The sequence below is a fragment of the Musca vetustissima genome, unplaced genomic scaffold (assembly GCF_032173495.1).
Source record: "Musca vetustissima isolate MV318-11 ecotype Yass unplaced genomic scaffold, APGP_CSIRO_Mvet_v1 utg38941, whole genome shotgun sequence".
Lineage (NCBI taxonomy): Eukaryota > Metazoa > Arthropoda > Insecta > Diptera > Muscidae > Musca > Musca vetustissima.
In genome coordinates, this window is record NW_026877969.1 from 16,893 (window position 1) to 35,464 (window position 18,572).

At 35.6% G+C, this 18,572-nt stretch overlaps 1 protein-coding gene across 1 annotated transcript in view; it reads left to right on the top strand.

The window, feature by feature from the left end:
* LOC133322730 (dynein beta chain, ciliary) overlaps window positions 1-18,572 on the top strand; it is a gene marked incomplete at its 5' end in the record, with an annotated part of 79,105 nt that overhangs the window by 16,810 nt on the left and 43,723 nt on the right. The window contains 4 exons of the mRNA XM_061531692.1: window positions 8,013-8,189; window positions 13,157-13,531; window positions 13,724-13,897; window positions 14,942-15,214. Coding sequence (XP_061387676.1) covers window positions 8,013-8,189; window positions 13,157-13,531; window positions 13,724-13,897; window positions 14,942-15,214 — 999 coding nt within the window. The remainder of the gene's footprint in view (window positions 1-8,012; window positions 8,190-13,156; window positions 13,532-13,723; window positions 13,898-14,941; window positions 15,215-18,572) is intronic.

Below are 18,572 nucleotides of genomic sequence, written 5' to 3' on the forward strand. Positions count from 1 at the left end.
TCCACGCCTTCTTCTAGGCCTTGAAAAAATATTCTTTAAAAAATCCACGCCTTCTTCTAGGCCTTGAAAAAATATTCTTTAAAAAATCCACGCCTTCTTCTAGGCCTTGAAAAAATATTCTTTAAAAAATCCACGCCTTCTTCTAGGCCTTGAAAAAATATTCTTTAAAAAATCCACGCCTTCTTCTAGGCCTTGAAAAAATATTCTTTAAAAAATCCACGCCTTCTTCTAGGCCTTGAAAAAATATTCGACGTCTTCTTCTAGGCCTTGAAAAAATATTCTTTAAAAAATCCACGCCTTCTTCTAGGCCTTGAAAAAATATTCTTTAAAAAATCCACGCCTTCTTCTAGGCCTTGAAAAAATATTCTTTAAAAAATCCACGCCTTCTTCTAGGCCTTGAAAAAATATTCTTTAAAAAATCCACGCCTTCTTCTAGGCCTTGAAAAAATATTCTTTAAAAAATCCACGCCTTCTTCTAGGCCTTGAAAAAATATTCTTTAAAAAATCCACGCCTTCTTCTAGGCCTTGAAAAAATATTCTTTAAAAAATCCACGCCTTCTTCTAGGCCTTGAAAAAATATTCTTTAAAAAATCCACGCCTTCTTCTAGGCCTTGAAAAAATATTCTTTAAAAAATCCACGCCTTCTTCTAGGCCTTGAAAAAATATTCTTTAAAAAATCCACGCCTTCTTCTAGGCCTTGAAAAAATATTCTTTAAAAAATCCACGCCTTCTTCTAGGCCTTGAAAAAATATTCTTTAAAAAATCCACGCCTTCTTCTAGGCCTTGAAAAAATATTCTTTAAAAAATCCACGCCTTCTTCTAGGCCTTGAAAAAATATTCTTTAAAAAATCCACGCCTTCTTCTAGGCCTTGAAAAAATATTCTTTAAAAAATCCACGCCTTCTTCTAGGCCTTGAAAAAATATTCTTTAAAAAATCCACGCCTTCTTCTAGGCCTTGAAAAAATATTCTTTAAAAAATCCACGCCTTCTTCTAGGCCTTGAAAAAATATTCTTTAAAAAATCCACGCCTTCTTCTAGGCCTTGAAAAAATATTCTTTAAAAAATCCACGCCTTCTTCTAGGCCTTGAAAAAATATTCTTTAAAAAATCCACGCCTTCTTCTAGGCCTTGAAAAAATATTCTTTAAAAAATCCACGCCTTCTTCTAGGCCTTGAAAAAATATTCTTTAAAAAATCCACGCCTTCTTCTAGGCCTTGAAAAAATATTCTTTAAAAAATCCACGCCTTCTTCTAGGCCTTGAAAAAATATTCTTTAAAAAATCCACGCCTTCTTCTAGGCCTTGAAAAAATATTCTTTAAAAAATCCACGCCTTCTTCTAGGCCTTGAAAAAATATTCTTTAAAAAATCCACGCCTTCTTCTAGGCCTTGAAAAAATATTCTTTAAAAAATCCACGCCTTCTTCTAGGCCTTGAAAAAATATTCTTTAAAAAATCCACGCCTTCTTCTAGGCCTTGAAAAAATATTCTTTAAAAAATCCACGCCTTCTTCTAGGCCTTGAAAAAATATTCTTTAAAAAATCCACGCCTTCTTCTAGGCCTTGAAAAAATATTCTTTAAAAAATCCACGCCTTCTTCTAGGCCTTGAAAAAATATTCTTTAAAAAATCCACGCCTTCTTCTAGGCCTTGAAAAAATATTCTTTAAAAAATCCACGCCTTCTTCTAGGCCTTGAAAAAATATTCTTTAAAAAATCCACGCCTTCTTCTAGGCCTTGAAAAAATATTCTTTAAAAAATCCACGCCTTCTTCTAGGCCTTGAAAAAATATTCTTTAAAAAATCCACGCCTTCTTCTAGGCCTTGAAAAAATATTCTTTAAAAAATCCACGCCTTCTTCTAGGCCTTGAAAAAATATTCTTTAAAAAATCCACGCCTTCTTCTAGGCCTTGAAAAAATATTCTTTAAAAAATCCACGCCTTCTTCTAGGCCTTGAAAAAATATTCTTTAAAAAATCCACGCCTTCTTCTAGGCCTTGAAAAAATATTCTTTAAAAAATCCACGCCTTCTTCTAGGCCTTGAAAAAATATTCTTTAAAAAATCCACGCCTTCTTCTAGGCCTTGAAAAAATATTCTTTAAAAAATCCACGCCTTCTTCTAGGCCTTGAAAAAATATTCTTTAAAAAATCCACGCCTTCTTCTAGGCCTTGAAAAAATATTCTTTAAAAAATCCACGCCTTCTTCTAGGCCTTGAAAAAATATTCTTTAAAAAATCCACGCCTTCTTCTAGGCCTTGAAAAAATATTCTTTAAAAAATCCACGCCTTCTTCTAGGCCTTGAAAAATATACTCTTTAAAAAATCCACGCCTTCTTCTAGGCCTTGAAAAAATATTCTTTAAAAAATCCACGCCTTCTTCTAGGCCTTGAAAAAATATTCTTTAAAAAATCCACGCCTTCTTCTAGGCCTTGAAAAAATATTCTTTAAAAAATCCACGCCTTCTTCTAGGCCTTGAAAAAATATTCTTTAAAAAATCCACGCCTTCTTCTAGGCCTTGAAAAAATATTCTTTAAAAAATCCACGCCTTCTTCTAGGCCTTGAAAAAATATTCTTTAAAAAATCCACGCCTTCTTCTAGGCCTTGAAAAAATATTCTTTAAAAAATCCACGCCTTCTTCTAGGCCTTGAAAAAATATTCTTTAAAAAATCCACGCCTTCTTCTAGGCCTTGAAAAAATATTCTTTAAAAAATCCACGCCTTCTTCTAGGCCTTGAAAAAATATTCTTTAAAAAATCCACGCCTTCTTCTAGGCCTTGAAAAAATATTCTTTAAAAAATCCACGCCTTCTTCTAGGCCTTGAAAAAATATTCTTTAAAAAATCCACGCCTTCTTCTAGGCCTTGAAAAAATATTCTTTAAAAAATCCACGCCTTCTTCTAGGCCTTGAAAAAATATTCTTTAAAAAATCCACGCCTTCTTCTAGGCCTTGAAAAAATATTCTTTAAAAAATCCACGCCTTCTTCTAGGCCTTGAAAAAATATTCTTTAAAAAATCCACGCCTTCTTCTAGGCCTTGAAAAAATATTCTTTAAAAAATCCACGCCTTCTTCTAGGCCTTGAAAAAATATTCTTTAAAAAATCCACGCCTTCTTCTAGGCCTTGAAAAAATATTCTTTAAAAAATCCACGCCTTCTTCTAGGCCTTGAAAAAATATTCTTTAAAAAAATAGGCCTTGAAAAAATATTCTTTAAAAAATCCACGCCTTCTTCTATGCCTTGAAAAAATATTCTTTAAAAAATCCACGCCTTCTTCTATGCCTTGAAAAAATATTCTTTAAAAAATCCACGCCTTCTTCTAGGCCTTGAAAAAATATTCTTTAAAAAATCCACGCCTTCTTCTAGGCCTTGAAAAAATATTCTTTAAAAAATCCACGCCTTCTTCTAGGCCTTGAAAAAATATTCTTTAAAAAATCCACGCCTTCTTCTAGGCCTTGAAAAAATATTCTTTAAAAAATCCACGCCTTCTTCTATGCCTTGAAAAAATATTCTTTAAAAAATCCACGCCTTCTTCTATGCCTTGAAAAAATATTCTTTAAAAAATCCACGCCTTCTTCTATGCCTTGAAAAAATATTCTTTAAAAAATCCACGCCTTCTTCTATGCCTTGAAAAAATATTCTTTAAAAAAATAGGCCTTGAAAAAATATTCTTTAAAAAAATAGGCCTTGAAAAAATATTCTTTAAAAAAATAGGCCTTGAAAAAATATTCTTTAAAAAAATAGGCCTTGAAAAAATATTCTTTAAAAAAATAGCCCTTGAAAAAATATTCTTTAAAAAATCCACGCCTTCTTCTATGCCTTGAAAAAATATTCTTTAAAAAATCCACGCCTACTTCTAGGCCTTGAAAAAATATTCTTTAAAAAATCCACGCCTTCTTCTAGGCCTTGAAAAAATTCTTAAAAAAATCCACGCCTTCTTCTAGGCCTTGAAAAAATATTCTTTAAAAAATCCACGCCTTCTTCTAGGCCTTGAAAAAAATATTCTTTAAAAAAAGCCACGCCTTCAATATTCCCTGAAAAAATATTTTTTGATGAATATGATGATATAATGAAAATATTCTTTAAAAAATCCACGTCTTCAATGGGCCCTGTAAAAATATTCTTTGAGAAATCCACACCTTGTTATAGGCCTTGAAAAAATAGTCTTCCAGAAATCCACGCCTTCTTCTAGGCCTTGAAAAATATTCTTTGAGAAATCCACACCTTGTTATAGGCCTTAAAAAAATATTCTTTAAAAAATCCACGCCTTCTTCTAGGCCTTGAAAAAAATATTCTTTAAAAAATCCACGCCTTCTTCTAGGCCTTGAAAAAAATATTCTTTAAAAAATCCACGACTTCTTCTAGGCCTTGAAAAAAATATTCTTTAAAAAATCCACGCCTTCTGCTAGGCCTTGAAAAAATATTCTTTAAAAAATCCACGCCTTCTTCTAGGACTTGAAAAAAATATTCTTTAAAAAATCTACGCCTTCTTCTAGGACTTGAAAAAAATATTCTTTAAAAAATCCGCGCCTTCTTCTAGGTTTTGAAAATAATATTCTTTAAAAAATCCACGCCTTCTTCTAGGCCTTGAAAAACTATTCTTTAAAGAATCCACGCCTTCTTCTAGGCCTTGAAAAACTATTCTTTAAAGAATCCACGCCTTCTTCTAGGCCTTGATAAAATATTCTTTAAAAAATCCACGCCTTCTTCTAGGCCTTGAAATAATATTCTTTAAAAAATCCACGCCTTCTTCTAGGCCTTGAAATATATATTTTTTTTTTGTTTGAAAAATATTCTCTGAACCACTGTGCATCCATTTATAGGCTGCAACTTCAATCCTTCTTATGTTTTATTTCTTATGACTTCGGTTTCAGATTGCTTTCCAATTATGCTGACGTAAGGGGTCGGTTAGCAACTGGCATTGGCCCCACTTACCATAAACCAACATCAACCAACCGCACCAAGAAAATAAAACACTTTGAGACACTTAACAGAAACGCACACACACAGTCACGCTCCACATACACATGCACATAAACGAGATCAGCAAACATAAAGGCCTCAAATTTCCTTTATGTTTTTCGATTTTTATTTGCGGTTGAGGTTAAAGTTTTGTGGTTTTTGAAGCCTATTAAACCGAAGAAATTGGTTCATATATCATAGTGGCCGACCGAACAACCGACAGACCGACATTCGTGCAACCAAACAAAAATGACCAAAGCACCAGTAAAAATGGCACATTTAAATACAAATGCCTATCGTCGTCGTCGTCGACGATGAGGACGTTATGGGCAGGACACATTGGTCATATTTCTTTCTGTGTTTGCATCCCCGATTTTCTTTGGTGGTTTATTACCCTTACCCATGTCCGTCCATTCCCGTTTTATTTGTATTTGCATGCACATGACATGTATTTGTTATCGCCGAAATGTTCGAAGTATATTTTCACCATAAATAAGACAAAGGAGGAAGAAAAATTATTTCATTTGCAAAAAAAGGGGGTTCGGTAGTAAATCTGTTATTGGGTTAAATAAAAAGTAATTTATTATTACTGTGGTTGTTATCGGGTGTGTGGAGGATGAAATGAAACATATGGGAACATATTTTGTTCCATTTATATTTTTATTTTGATTAAATACACAAATAATGGGCCCCAAAGAAAATGTTTCAAAGGATCATCACTGGAAGGAGTTTTAAAGAATAATTTTCCATACATTAATTTCTAAGATCCTGCTAAGGCGTGGATTTTTAAAAGAATATTTTTAAAGGTCCCGTTAAGGCGTGGTTTTTACAAAAATACTTTTTTAAAGTCCTTGTGAGGCGTGGATTTTTTAAAGAATATTTTTTTAAGGTCCTTGTAAGGCGTGTATTTTTTAAAGAATACTTTTTTAAAGGTCCCGTTAAGGCGTGGTTTTTACAAAAATACTTTTTTAAGGTCCTTGTAAGGCGTGGATTTTTTAAAGAATACTTTTTTAAGGTCCTTGTAAGGCGTGGATTTTTTAAAGAATACTTTTTTAAGGTCCTTGTAAGGCGTGGATTTTTTAAAGAATACTTTTTTAAGGTCCTTGTAAGGCGTGGATTTTTTAAAGAATACTTTTTTAAGGTCCTTGTAAGGCGTGGATTTTTTAAAGAATACTTTTTTAAGGTCCTTGTAAGGCGTGGATTTTTTAAAGAATACTTTTTTAAGGTCCTTGTAAGGCGTGGATTTTTTAAAGAATACTTTTTTAAGGTCCTTGTAAGGCGTGGATTTTTTAAAGAATACTTTTTTAAGGTCCTTGTAAGGCGTGGATTTTTTAAAGAATACTTTTTTAAGGTCCTTGTAAGGCGTGGATTTTTTAAAGAATACTTTTTTAAGGTCCTTGTAAGGCGTGGATTTTTTAAAGAATACTTTTTTAAGGTCCTTGTAAGGCGTGGATTTTTTAAAGAATACTTTTTTAAGGTCCTTGTAAGGCGTGGATTTTTTAAAGAATACTTTTTTAAGGTCCTTGTAAGGCGTGGATTTTTTAAAGAATACTTTTTTAAGGTCCTTGTAAGGCGTGGATTTTTTAAAGAATACTTTTTTAAGGTCCTTGTAAGGCGTGGATTTTTTAAAGAATACTTTTTTAAGGTCCTTGTAAGGCGTGGATTTTTTAAAGAATTTTTTAGGCGTCTTCCAAGGCGTGGATACTTTGAAGACTATTTTTGTACGGGTCCTTTTCAGGCGTGGATTTCTAAAGACTATTTTTGTACGGATCCTTTTCAGGCGTGGATTTTTAAAGACTATTTTTGTACGGATCCTTTTCAGGCGTGGATTTTTAAAGACTATGTTTGTACGAATCCTTTTCAGGCGTGGATTTTTAAAGACTATTTTTGTACGGATCCTTTTCAGGCGTGGATTTTAAAGACTATTTTTGTACGGATCCTTTTCAGGCGTGGATTTTAAAGACTATTTTTGTACGGATCCTTTTCAGGCGTGGATTTTAAAGACTATTTTTACGGGTCCTTTTCAGGCGTGGATTTTAAAGACTATTTTTGTACGGATCCTTTTCAGGCGTGGATTTTAAAGACTATTTTTGTACGGATCCTTTTCAGGCGTGGATTTTAAAGACTATTTTTGTACGGATCCTTTTCAGGCGTGGATTTTAAAGACTATTTTTGTACGGATCCTTTTCAGGCGTGGATTTTAAAGACTATTTTTACGGGTCCTTTTTTCAATGATTACTGTATTTAATATACAAATATATTTAAGCCTCTGTAACAATTTTTCCATGAGTCATTATTTTTTATATTTAATGATAGTATCCAGTCATTTGATTTTATCCTGCGGAGTATTACCTCCCAGTGCTATGACTTAGCCTCAGCTATAAAATTTTGTGAATATTAAAAATTCATTCTCGGACAATGGCCCAGTTTTTGATAAGCAATTAATTTGATTTTTATGTGCAATATAAAATGTGATATTTATTGGCCTCAGAAAATCTGACGCAACAACTTGTTGAATGACCATAAAATTGTCACATTAAATTTGAATTTATTTAAAAAATGCACATTAAATATCACTCAAAATACTCATAAAACACAATCGTGTACAAACACTCGCACACACACACACCAAAGCGCCCACTCATACACCTTTACAATTACATTTAATTATTTTTATGCCAATATGGCGCATTAAAACTTATTTTTCTCTTCTCCTCCTCCGTCATCTTCGTTGGTATTCACTTTACCTTTGCAGAGCTTATTTCATTTCAAAGTTAATTTAATTTCTTTTTTCAAAAGGGAGAAGGACAAGGGAAGTTTTTTTCGCATTTTTTGTCTATAATGTAATGAAGGAGAAGTAATTCTTGTTTGAAACATTTCAAACAATTTCGTTATTAAATTAAACCAGGGAGGTATTGAGACTGTGCTTGGAGGGGAGAGGTGGCGAGGCATTATTTTCTGTAATTTTTTTATATTTTATTTATTAAAAAATATGTAGAAGAATTTCCAAAAAAAAAATTTTTCCTCGAAATTCATTTTCCTTCATTTTTTGCTTTTATTTTTTTCAGATTGAACGCTACATTGAAATGCATGACGTCCTGGAACAATTTGATGACTTCAAAATCATTAACGGTTGGCTGCTCATCGACATTAGACCATTGAAATATGCTCTGCTGAATATGACATGCAAATGGTCACAGTTTTATAAAAAAGGACTTTTGCTTTATGTGGAAAGGACATTGGAGGTAAATATTAATGATATGGTGGTTTTTTGACTGTGATGGGGGGTGGGGAGGATTTTCGGAATTATTCATCATAACAGATAAGAGCTTTAATTTACATAAATAATATACTTATATAATAAATTTAAATTAAAAAATCCAAAAAAAATGTTAATTTTAAAAAAATAAACAATAGTTTTTCAAGGCCTATAACAGGGGTGGAGTTTTTAAAAAAATATTCTTTAAAGAATCCACGCCTATTGTAGTCCTTGAAAAAATATTCTTTAAAGAATCCACGCCTATTGTAGTCCTTGAAAAAATATTCTTTAAAGAATCCACGCCTATTGTAGTCCTTGAAAAAATATTCTTTAAAGAATCCACGCCTATTGTAGTCCTTGAAAAAATATTCTTTAAAGAATCCACGCCTATTTTAGTCCTTAAAGAAAAAAATATTCTTTGAAAAAAAGAATCCACGCCTATTGTAGTCCTTGAAAAAATATTCTTTAAAGAATCCACGCCTATTGTAGTCCTTGAAAAAATATATTCTTGAAAAAATAAAGAATCCACGCCTATTGTAGTCCTTGAAAAAATATTCTTTAAAGAATCCACGCCTATTGTAGTCCTTGAAAAAATATTCTTTAAAGAATCCACGCCTATTGTAGTCCTTGAAAAAATATTCTTTAAAGAATCCACGCCTATTGTAGTCCTTGAAAAAATATTCTTTAAAGAATCCACGCCTATTGTAGTCCTTGAAAAAATATTCTTTAAAGAATCCACGCCTATTGTAGTCCTTGAAAAAATATTCTTTAAAGAATCCACGCCTATTGTAGTCCTTGAAAAAATATTCTTTAAAGAATCCACGCCTATTGTAGTCCTTGAAAAAATATTCTTTAAAGAATCCACGCCTATTGTAGTCCTTGAAAAAATATTCTTTAAAGAATCCACGCCTATTGTAGTCCTTGAAAAAATATTCTTTAAAGAATCCACGCCTATTGTAGTCCTTGAAAAAATATTCTTTAAAGAATCCACGCCTATTGTAGTCCTTGAAAAAATATTCTTTAAAGAATCCACGCCTATTGTAGTCCTTGAAAAAATATTCTTTAAAGAATCCACGCCTATTGTAGTCCTTGAAAAAATATTCTTTAAAGAATCCACGCCTATTGTAGTCCTTGAAAAAATATTCTTTAAAGAATCCACGCCTATTGTAGTCCTTGAAAAAATATTCTTTAAAGAATCCACGCCTATTGTAGTCCTTGAAAAAATATTCTTTAAAGAATCCACGCCTATTGTAGTCCTTGAAAAAATATTCTTTAAAGAATCCACGCCTATTGTAGTCCTTGATAAAAAAAATATTCTTTGAAGAATCCACGCCTATTGTAGTCCTTGAAAAAATATTCTTTAAAGAATCCACGCCTATTGTAGTCCTTGAAAAAATATTCTTTAAAGAATCCACGCCTATTGTAGTCCTTGAAAAAATATTCTTTAAAGAATCCACGCCTATAGTAGTTCTTGAAAAAATATTCTTTAAAGAATCCACGCCTATTGTAGTCCTTGAAAAAATATTCTTTAAAGAATACACGCCAATTTTAGGCCTTAAAAAATATTCTTTAAAAAATCCAAGCCAATTTTAGGCCTTGAAAAAATATTCTCACGCCTATTACATACTTACTTAGCTGGCTTGTGACAGAACTTTCGTTCCATAAGCCGTGGTTAAAAAAAATATTCCAGGCGTGTCGGTCTTTTGCGCAGTTTTTCCAAATTGAAAAACCATATTCGACAACGTTATCTTCCACTTGATCTTTCCATCTTATTCGTGGCCTTCCCCTTCTGCGTGAACCATCAGCTGGTTCGCTTTTATATGCCTTCTGGGCTGGGGCATCTTCATCGATTCTCACAACATGACCTAGCCAATGTAGTCGCTGCAGATCAATACGTCTAACAATATCGATGTCCGAGAATAGCTGGTACAACTCATGGTTCATTCGACGGCGATATACACCGTCAACGCAGATCACCCCATAGATCGTTCGGAGAATTTTTCTCTCAAACACTCCCAGAGCTGCCTCATCTGCTTGCGCAAGTACCCATCCTTCAGATCCATATAACAGCACGGGTAGTATCAACGTCTTGTAGAGTGTGAATTTGGTCTGGCAGGAGGTGGCCTCGCTTTCAGTTGTTTGCTCAGACCATAGTAGCATCTGTTGGCCATCACTATCCTTCTCCGAATTTCAAAACTGATGTCATTCGTTTTATTTATGGCGGTACCAAGGTTTATAAAATCTTTAACAACCTCAATGCTGTCGTTATCAAGTTCCACAGTTGGTTCGAGTCTACTGGATGTCTTGCGCGTTGATACCATCAGCTGGGTTTTCTCGCCATTTACTACCATATCCACTTTGGCAGACTCCTTTTCAATTTGTTCAAAGGTGGCTGTTACCGCTCGCAATGTTCGACCCATTATATCGTCGAACATTGCGCGAGTAACATGTGTTGTTTGGTGTACAGGGTGCCATTTCTGTTCACTTTTGCCTCTCGTATGAACTTTTCCAGCAGGATGTTAAAAAGATCACACGACAAACTGTCACCTTGTCTGAATCCTCATTCGGTATTGAAGGGCTCTGATAGGACATTTCCGACTTTAACATCCGATCTTGTGTCACTTAAAGTTATCCTGCATAGCCGTATTAATTTTGCAGGAATGCCAAACGCAGACATGGCATTAAACACCTCTGAACGGATAGGGCTGTCGAATGCGGCTTTATAGTTGACGAATAGGTGGAATGTGTCGATATGTTTTTCTTGGGTTTTTTTCCAGGATTTGGCGCAGAGAGAAAATCTGGTCAATGGTGGATTTGCCAGATCTGAAGACGCATTGGTATGGTCTAAAAATGTCATTGTCACTTTATATGCGATGAGAAGGAGACTTATTCCTCTATAGTTGGCACATATCGTCTTATTTCCTGCTTTGTGCAAGGGACACAGGATGCTGAGGTTCCAATCATTAGGCACGCATTCCTCTAGCCAAATTGTACTAATCAGTTGGTACATGCTCCTGATCAGCATCTGACCTCCGTTCTTGAATAGTTCGGCTTGTAACCCATCGGCACCTGCTGCTTTATTATTCTTCAGCCGATTGATTGCTATTCCGACTTCATCTTGGCTAGGTGGTATACACTCTATACCATCGTCACTTATTGGTTCTGGGGTATCCTCTTCACTGCTACTATTTGATACCAGAAGTTTTTTCAAAATGCTCCTTCCAGATCCTCAGCACTCTGTCTGTATCTGTCATCAGGTTTCCTTATTTATCTCTATAGGAAGATGTGCCGGCACCAAAGCCTTCTGTTTGGTGTTTTACTCGTTGGTAGCATTCTCGGACTTCATTCTGACTCCTGTACATTACGATTTGCCCATGCTCACGTTTTTCTTGTTCTTTCTTCTTTTTTCTGAAAATACGTTTTTCCTCTCTCCTTTTCTCCCGATAATTCTCCATCACATTACGTGTTGCTTCTGTCTGCAGGGTAGCTCTATACGCTGCGTTTTTCATATCAGTAGCATTACGACACTCCTGATCGTACCACGGATTTCTTGACGATGGTCTTTGGTACCCAAGTGTTGCTTTTGCTGCAGTTTGTAGCGAGTGAGCAATTCTCTGGCACTGTGTTTCTATACTATTATCGGAAAGGGTGGTTTCGTCAAGCAGTTGGGTAATTTGAGCGGAGTAGGCTTCTGCTATCTGTTGTGTTTGCAGCTTTTCGACGTCAAATTTCCGTGTTACATTAGATCGCACCTTTGCTGCTACATTAAGACTGGTGCCTACCTTGGCTGCCACAAGGTAATGGTCCGAATCGATATACGCCCCTCGGATCGATCGGACGTCTAAAACACTGGATGAATGCCTTCCGTCTATCACAACATGATCAATTTGATTTCTCGTTGTTCGATCAGCAGAAATCCAAATGACCTTGTGTATATCGAGATGTTTGAATCTGGTGCTGCTAACTACCACCTCATGCCGTTGTCGGTTGTTTCTTCATGAAGACTGAATTTTCCGACGGTGGGACCAAAGATATTTTCCCTTCCGATTTGTATATTAAAATCTCCTTGCAGAATTTTAATGTCATGGCCAGGGCAGCGATCATATGCTCTTTCTAGGCGCTCGTAAAATATGTCTTTGGTCTGCTCATCTTTGTCTTCGGTCGGAGCATGGGCGCAAAAGAGACTGATGTAGAAGAACTTCGCTTTTATACGGATTATAGCAATTCGCTCATCTACTGGAGTGAATCTGGAATCGAGGTATTTTTTCTGCTGTTAACCATAAATCCGCCGCCAAATTCATGTCTCGTTTCATGGCAGCTATAATATAGGGCGTAATCTTCTGATTTACTTACGCCAGTCCCTTTCCATCGCATTTCCTGCAAGGCAATAATATCGGCTTTGTAGTTCTTGAGTACATCCGCCAAAGCGAACACTGCGTCTGTTCTGTACAACGTGCGAACATTCCAGGTGCAGATTCGCAGATCCTTTATATGTTTGTGGACGACCCCCATTAGATGGGTTTGGTTTTCTTTTTCATAGTTCCGGTTCCGATTTTCCGAGTGTGGACAACTAACCCGACGCCTCAACCCATTTTTTATAGTTCTTATGGGTGAACTCGCAGCACATATTAGCTTACTATTTCATCGGGTGGTGAAAATAGGTACGCCAGGTGGCACCACGGGGAGGTCAGTGAGATGAGATGAAAGAGGGACCAAGATAAGCCTGGACTTCCCATGTTAAAGCCAATCCGAGCCGTTGCTTGGTATCTATCATCTCCTACGCCACCTCTATTGTAGTCATTGATAAAAAAAATATTCTTTGAAGAATTCACGCCTATTGTAGTAATTCAAAAAATATTCCTACAATTCCTAAAAAATCCACGCCTCAAAAATGTAGAGCTTTCTTCTCAATATCTTATCATTAATTATTTCTCTTTTTTTATTTTTCTTCAGAGATTTAACATCTTCATTAAACAAAGTTTCGAGCTGTTGCAACTTCATGTGGCACGTGATGATTTTCGATCACTCCTCAAAGTATTGGAGGTGTTGGCCCGCATTAAGAAAAAGGAAAAATATGCTGATCATCTGTTTAAGCCACTCAAGGAAATTGTTCAGCTGCTGAAAACCTATCATGTACAAATCAATGGACAATTTGCCCGTTCCATTGATCAATTGCCGATGCAGTGGCAGCATCTGAAAGCGGTGGCAGCTGGAAAAATTGAATCGTTGCAGGACACACAACGCTATCAACAGCAACGTGTCGCTGGTATTTCACAACTCTTTACCTGTCATTTGCAGACGTTTGCAAAACAGTTTCAACAAATGGCTGTAAGTATGGAAGAGGACTGAAGGTGTGGTACGGGGTCAGAGGGGGGCTAGACAAAATACCAATCAATTTGTGCAATTTTTTGGACAAAAGCAACCGTTTTGCTGTTTGTTCAATTCAATTTTCTCGTTTCGTTTTGTTTCTTTTTTGCTTTCTTTCGTTTTCTTTCCATTTGTCCGCTGTGTGACAAATAGTTCTTCGAAACACCCTGCTCGGAGGTGTATTCGTTGTGCGACAGCGTTTGTTTGCTTTTGCATTGCTTCGACATGCAACACAAACGCATTAGCCATTGTGCCCAGCTACTTGATATTGCAGCACCGGATGATACAGTGTTGCGGGTCTGTGCCACCGAAGTGAAACGGGTTAAGGTAAGTGTGAGTTTTTTTCGGCTTGAATGGAAGATTGCTTACCTATAGAAAGGGTCTGGCAATGGACCATAAAACCATTCATCGTCATAGCACAATAAGCAACATGGTGATGACAATTTGTCAACAAAATTGTACACGAGCTTACAAAGGACCAACAAAACACTGGATTTTTAAAGAATATTTTTTCAGGCTCGAATATAGGCGTGGACTTTTTAAAGAATATTTTTTCAAAGGCCATCCTAGGCGTGGACTTTTTAAAGAATTTTTTTTCAAAGGCCATCCTAGGCGTGGACTTTTTAAAGAATATTTTTTCAAAGCCATCCTAGGCGTGGACTTTTTAAAGAATTTTTTTTCAAAAGCCAAAATATAGGCGTGGACTTTTTAAAGAATATTTTTTCAGGCTCGAATATAGGCGTTGAATTTTTTAAAGAATATTTTTCAGGCTCGAATATAGGCGTGGACTTTTTAAAGTATATTTTTTCAGGCTCGAATATAGGCGTGGAGTTTTTAAAGTATATTTTTTCAGGCTCGAATATAGGCGTGGACTTTTTAAAGAATATTTTTCAGGCTCGAATATAGGCGTGGACTTTTTAAAGAATATTTTTTCAGGCTCGAATATAGGCGTGGACTTTTTAAAGAATATTTTTTCAGGCTCGAATATAGGCGTGGACTTTTTAAAGAATATTTTTTCAGGCTCGAATATAGGCGTGGACTTTTTAAAGAATATTTTTTCAGGCTCGAATATAGGCGTGGTCTTTTTAAAGTATATTTTTTCATGCTCGAATATAGTAATTTTTTTTCTAGAGCTGTAAATTTTTTAGAGAATATTTTTTCTAACAACATAGTCTTCTTTAGAATATTTGTAAGCCAGTGATGAAGTCGTCAATTCAATTCCTCAACCTTCGTCTTATACGATTCTCTCGTTTATTGAATTCAATGTCTTTGTTTACCATTTACATACATACATCCATGATGATGGTGTATCATCACCATTATTGTCCCCTTATAACCTTCTCCGCCTCTCTATCTCTCCTCCCTCAACAGCAATTGTGGGATTTCGTCCATGTCATTGAATCCTGCATCAACGATTGGCGTGCCTCACCTTGGCTACTCATCGATACCGATGACATTGAAAACGAATGCAAACAATTTACACGCGATTTACGAATCCTAGACAAAAGTATACGCGACTGGTCGCCCTATTTGTATATTGTGGGTGTTCTTAGGGAATTAGTGGCATCGTTGCGTACCATCACCGAACTGCAAAATCCTGCAATTACCGAACGTCATTGGCTGGAATTGATGCAAGAGACGCAGGTAAGTACATGCAGGAAAATTGAAGTTTTAAGAATTATTACCAATTATTTTTAATTTATTGGGAGCAAAATATCTTTCGGCGAATTATATTTATAAGGGAGGCACAAAAGTGCAATGGTTAGTATAGTCGCCTGGCACCTTGAAGGGTTCAGCAGGGATAACCCCCTATAAATCTATCTACATTTTATAGGACTTCATTCTTTAAAATGTATCTATAGTTGGTGGAGGTTATATATTCGATACTACTTTCGGCCTCGTCGATAAAAATCAGGTCAAAAATCAATGGACATAGTATAGTCAGGTTTGACTTTTTGATATTATAAATCACATTCCTCCACCTGGGATCTGTTTACATTACTATATATTTTTGGACCATATCAATTTGTACCTACCCATTACTCCACTAGTTCAATAAATATCCCTTTATTTGTCAGTTAAAATATATGTTGCCATTTCTCTTTGCCATTCGCTTCTTTTTCGTCGATTTTCGAATTTCGTTAAAATTTATCCAAAGAACAACAATGGAATGAATGGCGAAACAATTACTTAATTCACACACAACAATCAGCGTTGTGAGTTGTGTGAAGACAAACATTTCTTTGCTTTTAGCAAAAGTGAAAAAGCTGTTGATGCAATAAAAAGCATCGTAAACATCGGTCGGTTTGGTAGGATACCCACGGCAATGCAGGAATCGATTGTATCAAACAATTGGTAACCTAGCACACATTCTGACTAAAACCAGTAAGGAAAGTAGTAAAGTCGGACGGGGCCGACTATATGATATCCTTCACCACTTTGGGTATATTCAACAGATGAATCCTAATGTATGGGGGTTATATCTAACTTCGGACAAATTTTGGGCCTTTAGTGTACAATTTACATAAAATCGGAAGAAAATATATATAGGAGCTATGTCTAAATCAGAACCGAAACTTAGCACACATCATTCTAGACTTAATTCAGTACGCTATGCCAAATTTCTTGCAAATCGAAAGATATGTGTGGACTTTGGTGCACCACTTACGGACGAAAATATATATGGGAGCTATATCTAAATCTAGACCTAATTCATTAGGCTGTGCAAAATTTCGTGTAAATCGAAAGATATATAGGGACTTTGGTGCACTTTTTACCTTAAGTCGGACGAAAATATATATGGGAGCTATATCTAAATCTGAACCGATCTTCACGAAACTTAACACACATCATTCTAGACCTTATTCATTACGCTGTGCCAAATTAAGCGCAAATCGAAAGATATATAGGGACTTTGGAACACCATTTACCTTAAATCGGACCAAAATATATACGGGAGCTATATCTAAATCTGAACCGATTTCCGGAAAATTTAACACACATCATTGTAGACCTAAATCATTAGGCTGTGCAAAATGTCGTGCAAATCGAAAGATATATAGGGACTTTGGTGCAACATTTACATTAAATCGGACGAAAATATATATGGGAGCTATATCTAAATATGAACCGATTTTTCCCAATTTAAATAGGGTACGTCCTTGGGTCAAATAAGTGACCTATGCCAATTTTCGTCCAATTCGGATCATAAATGCGACCTGTACTTTGTTTACAATTTAACATTGACAGACGGACGTACGGACGGACATGCATAAATCGACTCAGAAAGTAATTCTATGCATATTCTAAAAAGGAACCATGTGTCTATATCGTTCCTTTTGCCTGTTACAAACATATGCACAAAACCATAATACCCTGTACCACAGAGTGTTGAAGGGTATAATGAACAATTGTTATAAATTCCGAATAAAAATATATTGTCTCATCTAACATTAAGACCAGTCAGGACCATTGTCTCACCAGGGATAATGGGTCAGTCGACAACGACCATTGTCTCAGATGAGCCGATGACAATCATTATCGCTAAGACAATGTCAAGTAAGGAAAATTATCTTCAAATTGCACCCTCTCTTCTTGGGAAATGAGGCTAGTGAACATAATAATTTGGCACTTCGATGTTGATATCACTGTGTAACAGGATTTTAGGTTTGTGCAAAATTCCTTATGAGGTTGAAAACCCTTGGTGAGCATATTAAGACCCAGCAGAAAAAATTTGCATATATGAAGTTTTTATACCCTACACAACTATGCTGTAAGGATAGTATTGCCTCCTGTGGCCTCAAGAGTTATTACACCGCAAAATATTGGACCTTTAAGCATATCGATCATCATATCACGTCTTCTTAGTCGATCAGAACATGTGTGTCCGTCCGTCTGTCCATTATAATTTGTTAACACAGTACAGGTCAACGAAATTTTGCATATATGTCCGGTTGTAGCCAAGGAAGGCTACTATTGTTGTTAGCAGTGGTCGGTTAACATTTAGGGGATGAAATGGATCAACAACTTTATTTTTATTGTATGATTTGGTACCATTTTAAAGGTAACTGCAGAATGCCTCTCTCATAGAAGTCCTGCTCTCTATTTGCAAAAAAGATCTAATATTTTATCATTAAAGAAATTTTGCAATGCAAGAAAAAAATGATAATCGCTTGGTACCAAGTCCGGACTGTATAGCAAATGCATTAATACCTCCCACTCAAGCTCCCGAAGTTTCTGACAATTCACTGTAGATGTGTGAGGCCTAGCGTTGGCCGTTTCTGGTCAATTGCTATATTCAAACGGTCCAGTTGTTGATAGTAGAATTTAGCGTTTGGCCATTTGGAAGCAACTGATATTAAATAATCTTCCAGTCCCACCAAATGCATAGCAGAACCTTCCTGGCCCTTAGTCCTGGTTTGGTCACCGTTTAAGGTGCTTCACCGTATATAATCCATTTCTCATCTTCAGTCACCATCCGTGTAAGAAATGGGTCTACCTCGTTCCGTTTTGTCAAGGCTTCGCAGATGAAATATCGATCCACTTAGTTGTTTCTGTTAATTGGGCTTATTTTTGAATCAAGATTTGTGTAAAGGGTTTAAAACAGTTTTATTGTAGATTTTTAGCTCCTGGACGATGTTACGACTGCTAACATGCCGCTCAATTTCGATAATTTCCCCGATTTCATCGATCAGACAGACGGACGGATGGACCTTCGTGAATCGACTCCACTTCGGTGAATAGTGCGACTAAAGCATTAAGAATACGTCTAATATGGTGGGATCCATATATATTTAGATTATGGCAAAACATGGGCTCTCTATCACCTCTTATGAACCCGAAATACCAAAATAATGCTACTTATATTGAATAATATGACTATGTCAGACCATGGACAAGCATTTTACATTTTTGCAAAGTTGTTTTTCAAACTTCAATAATGCGGAATGCCAAAATGAAAATTTGAAAATTTACATTCTGTCAAAACGTGAACATTTGTGAA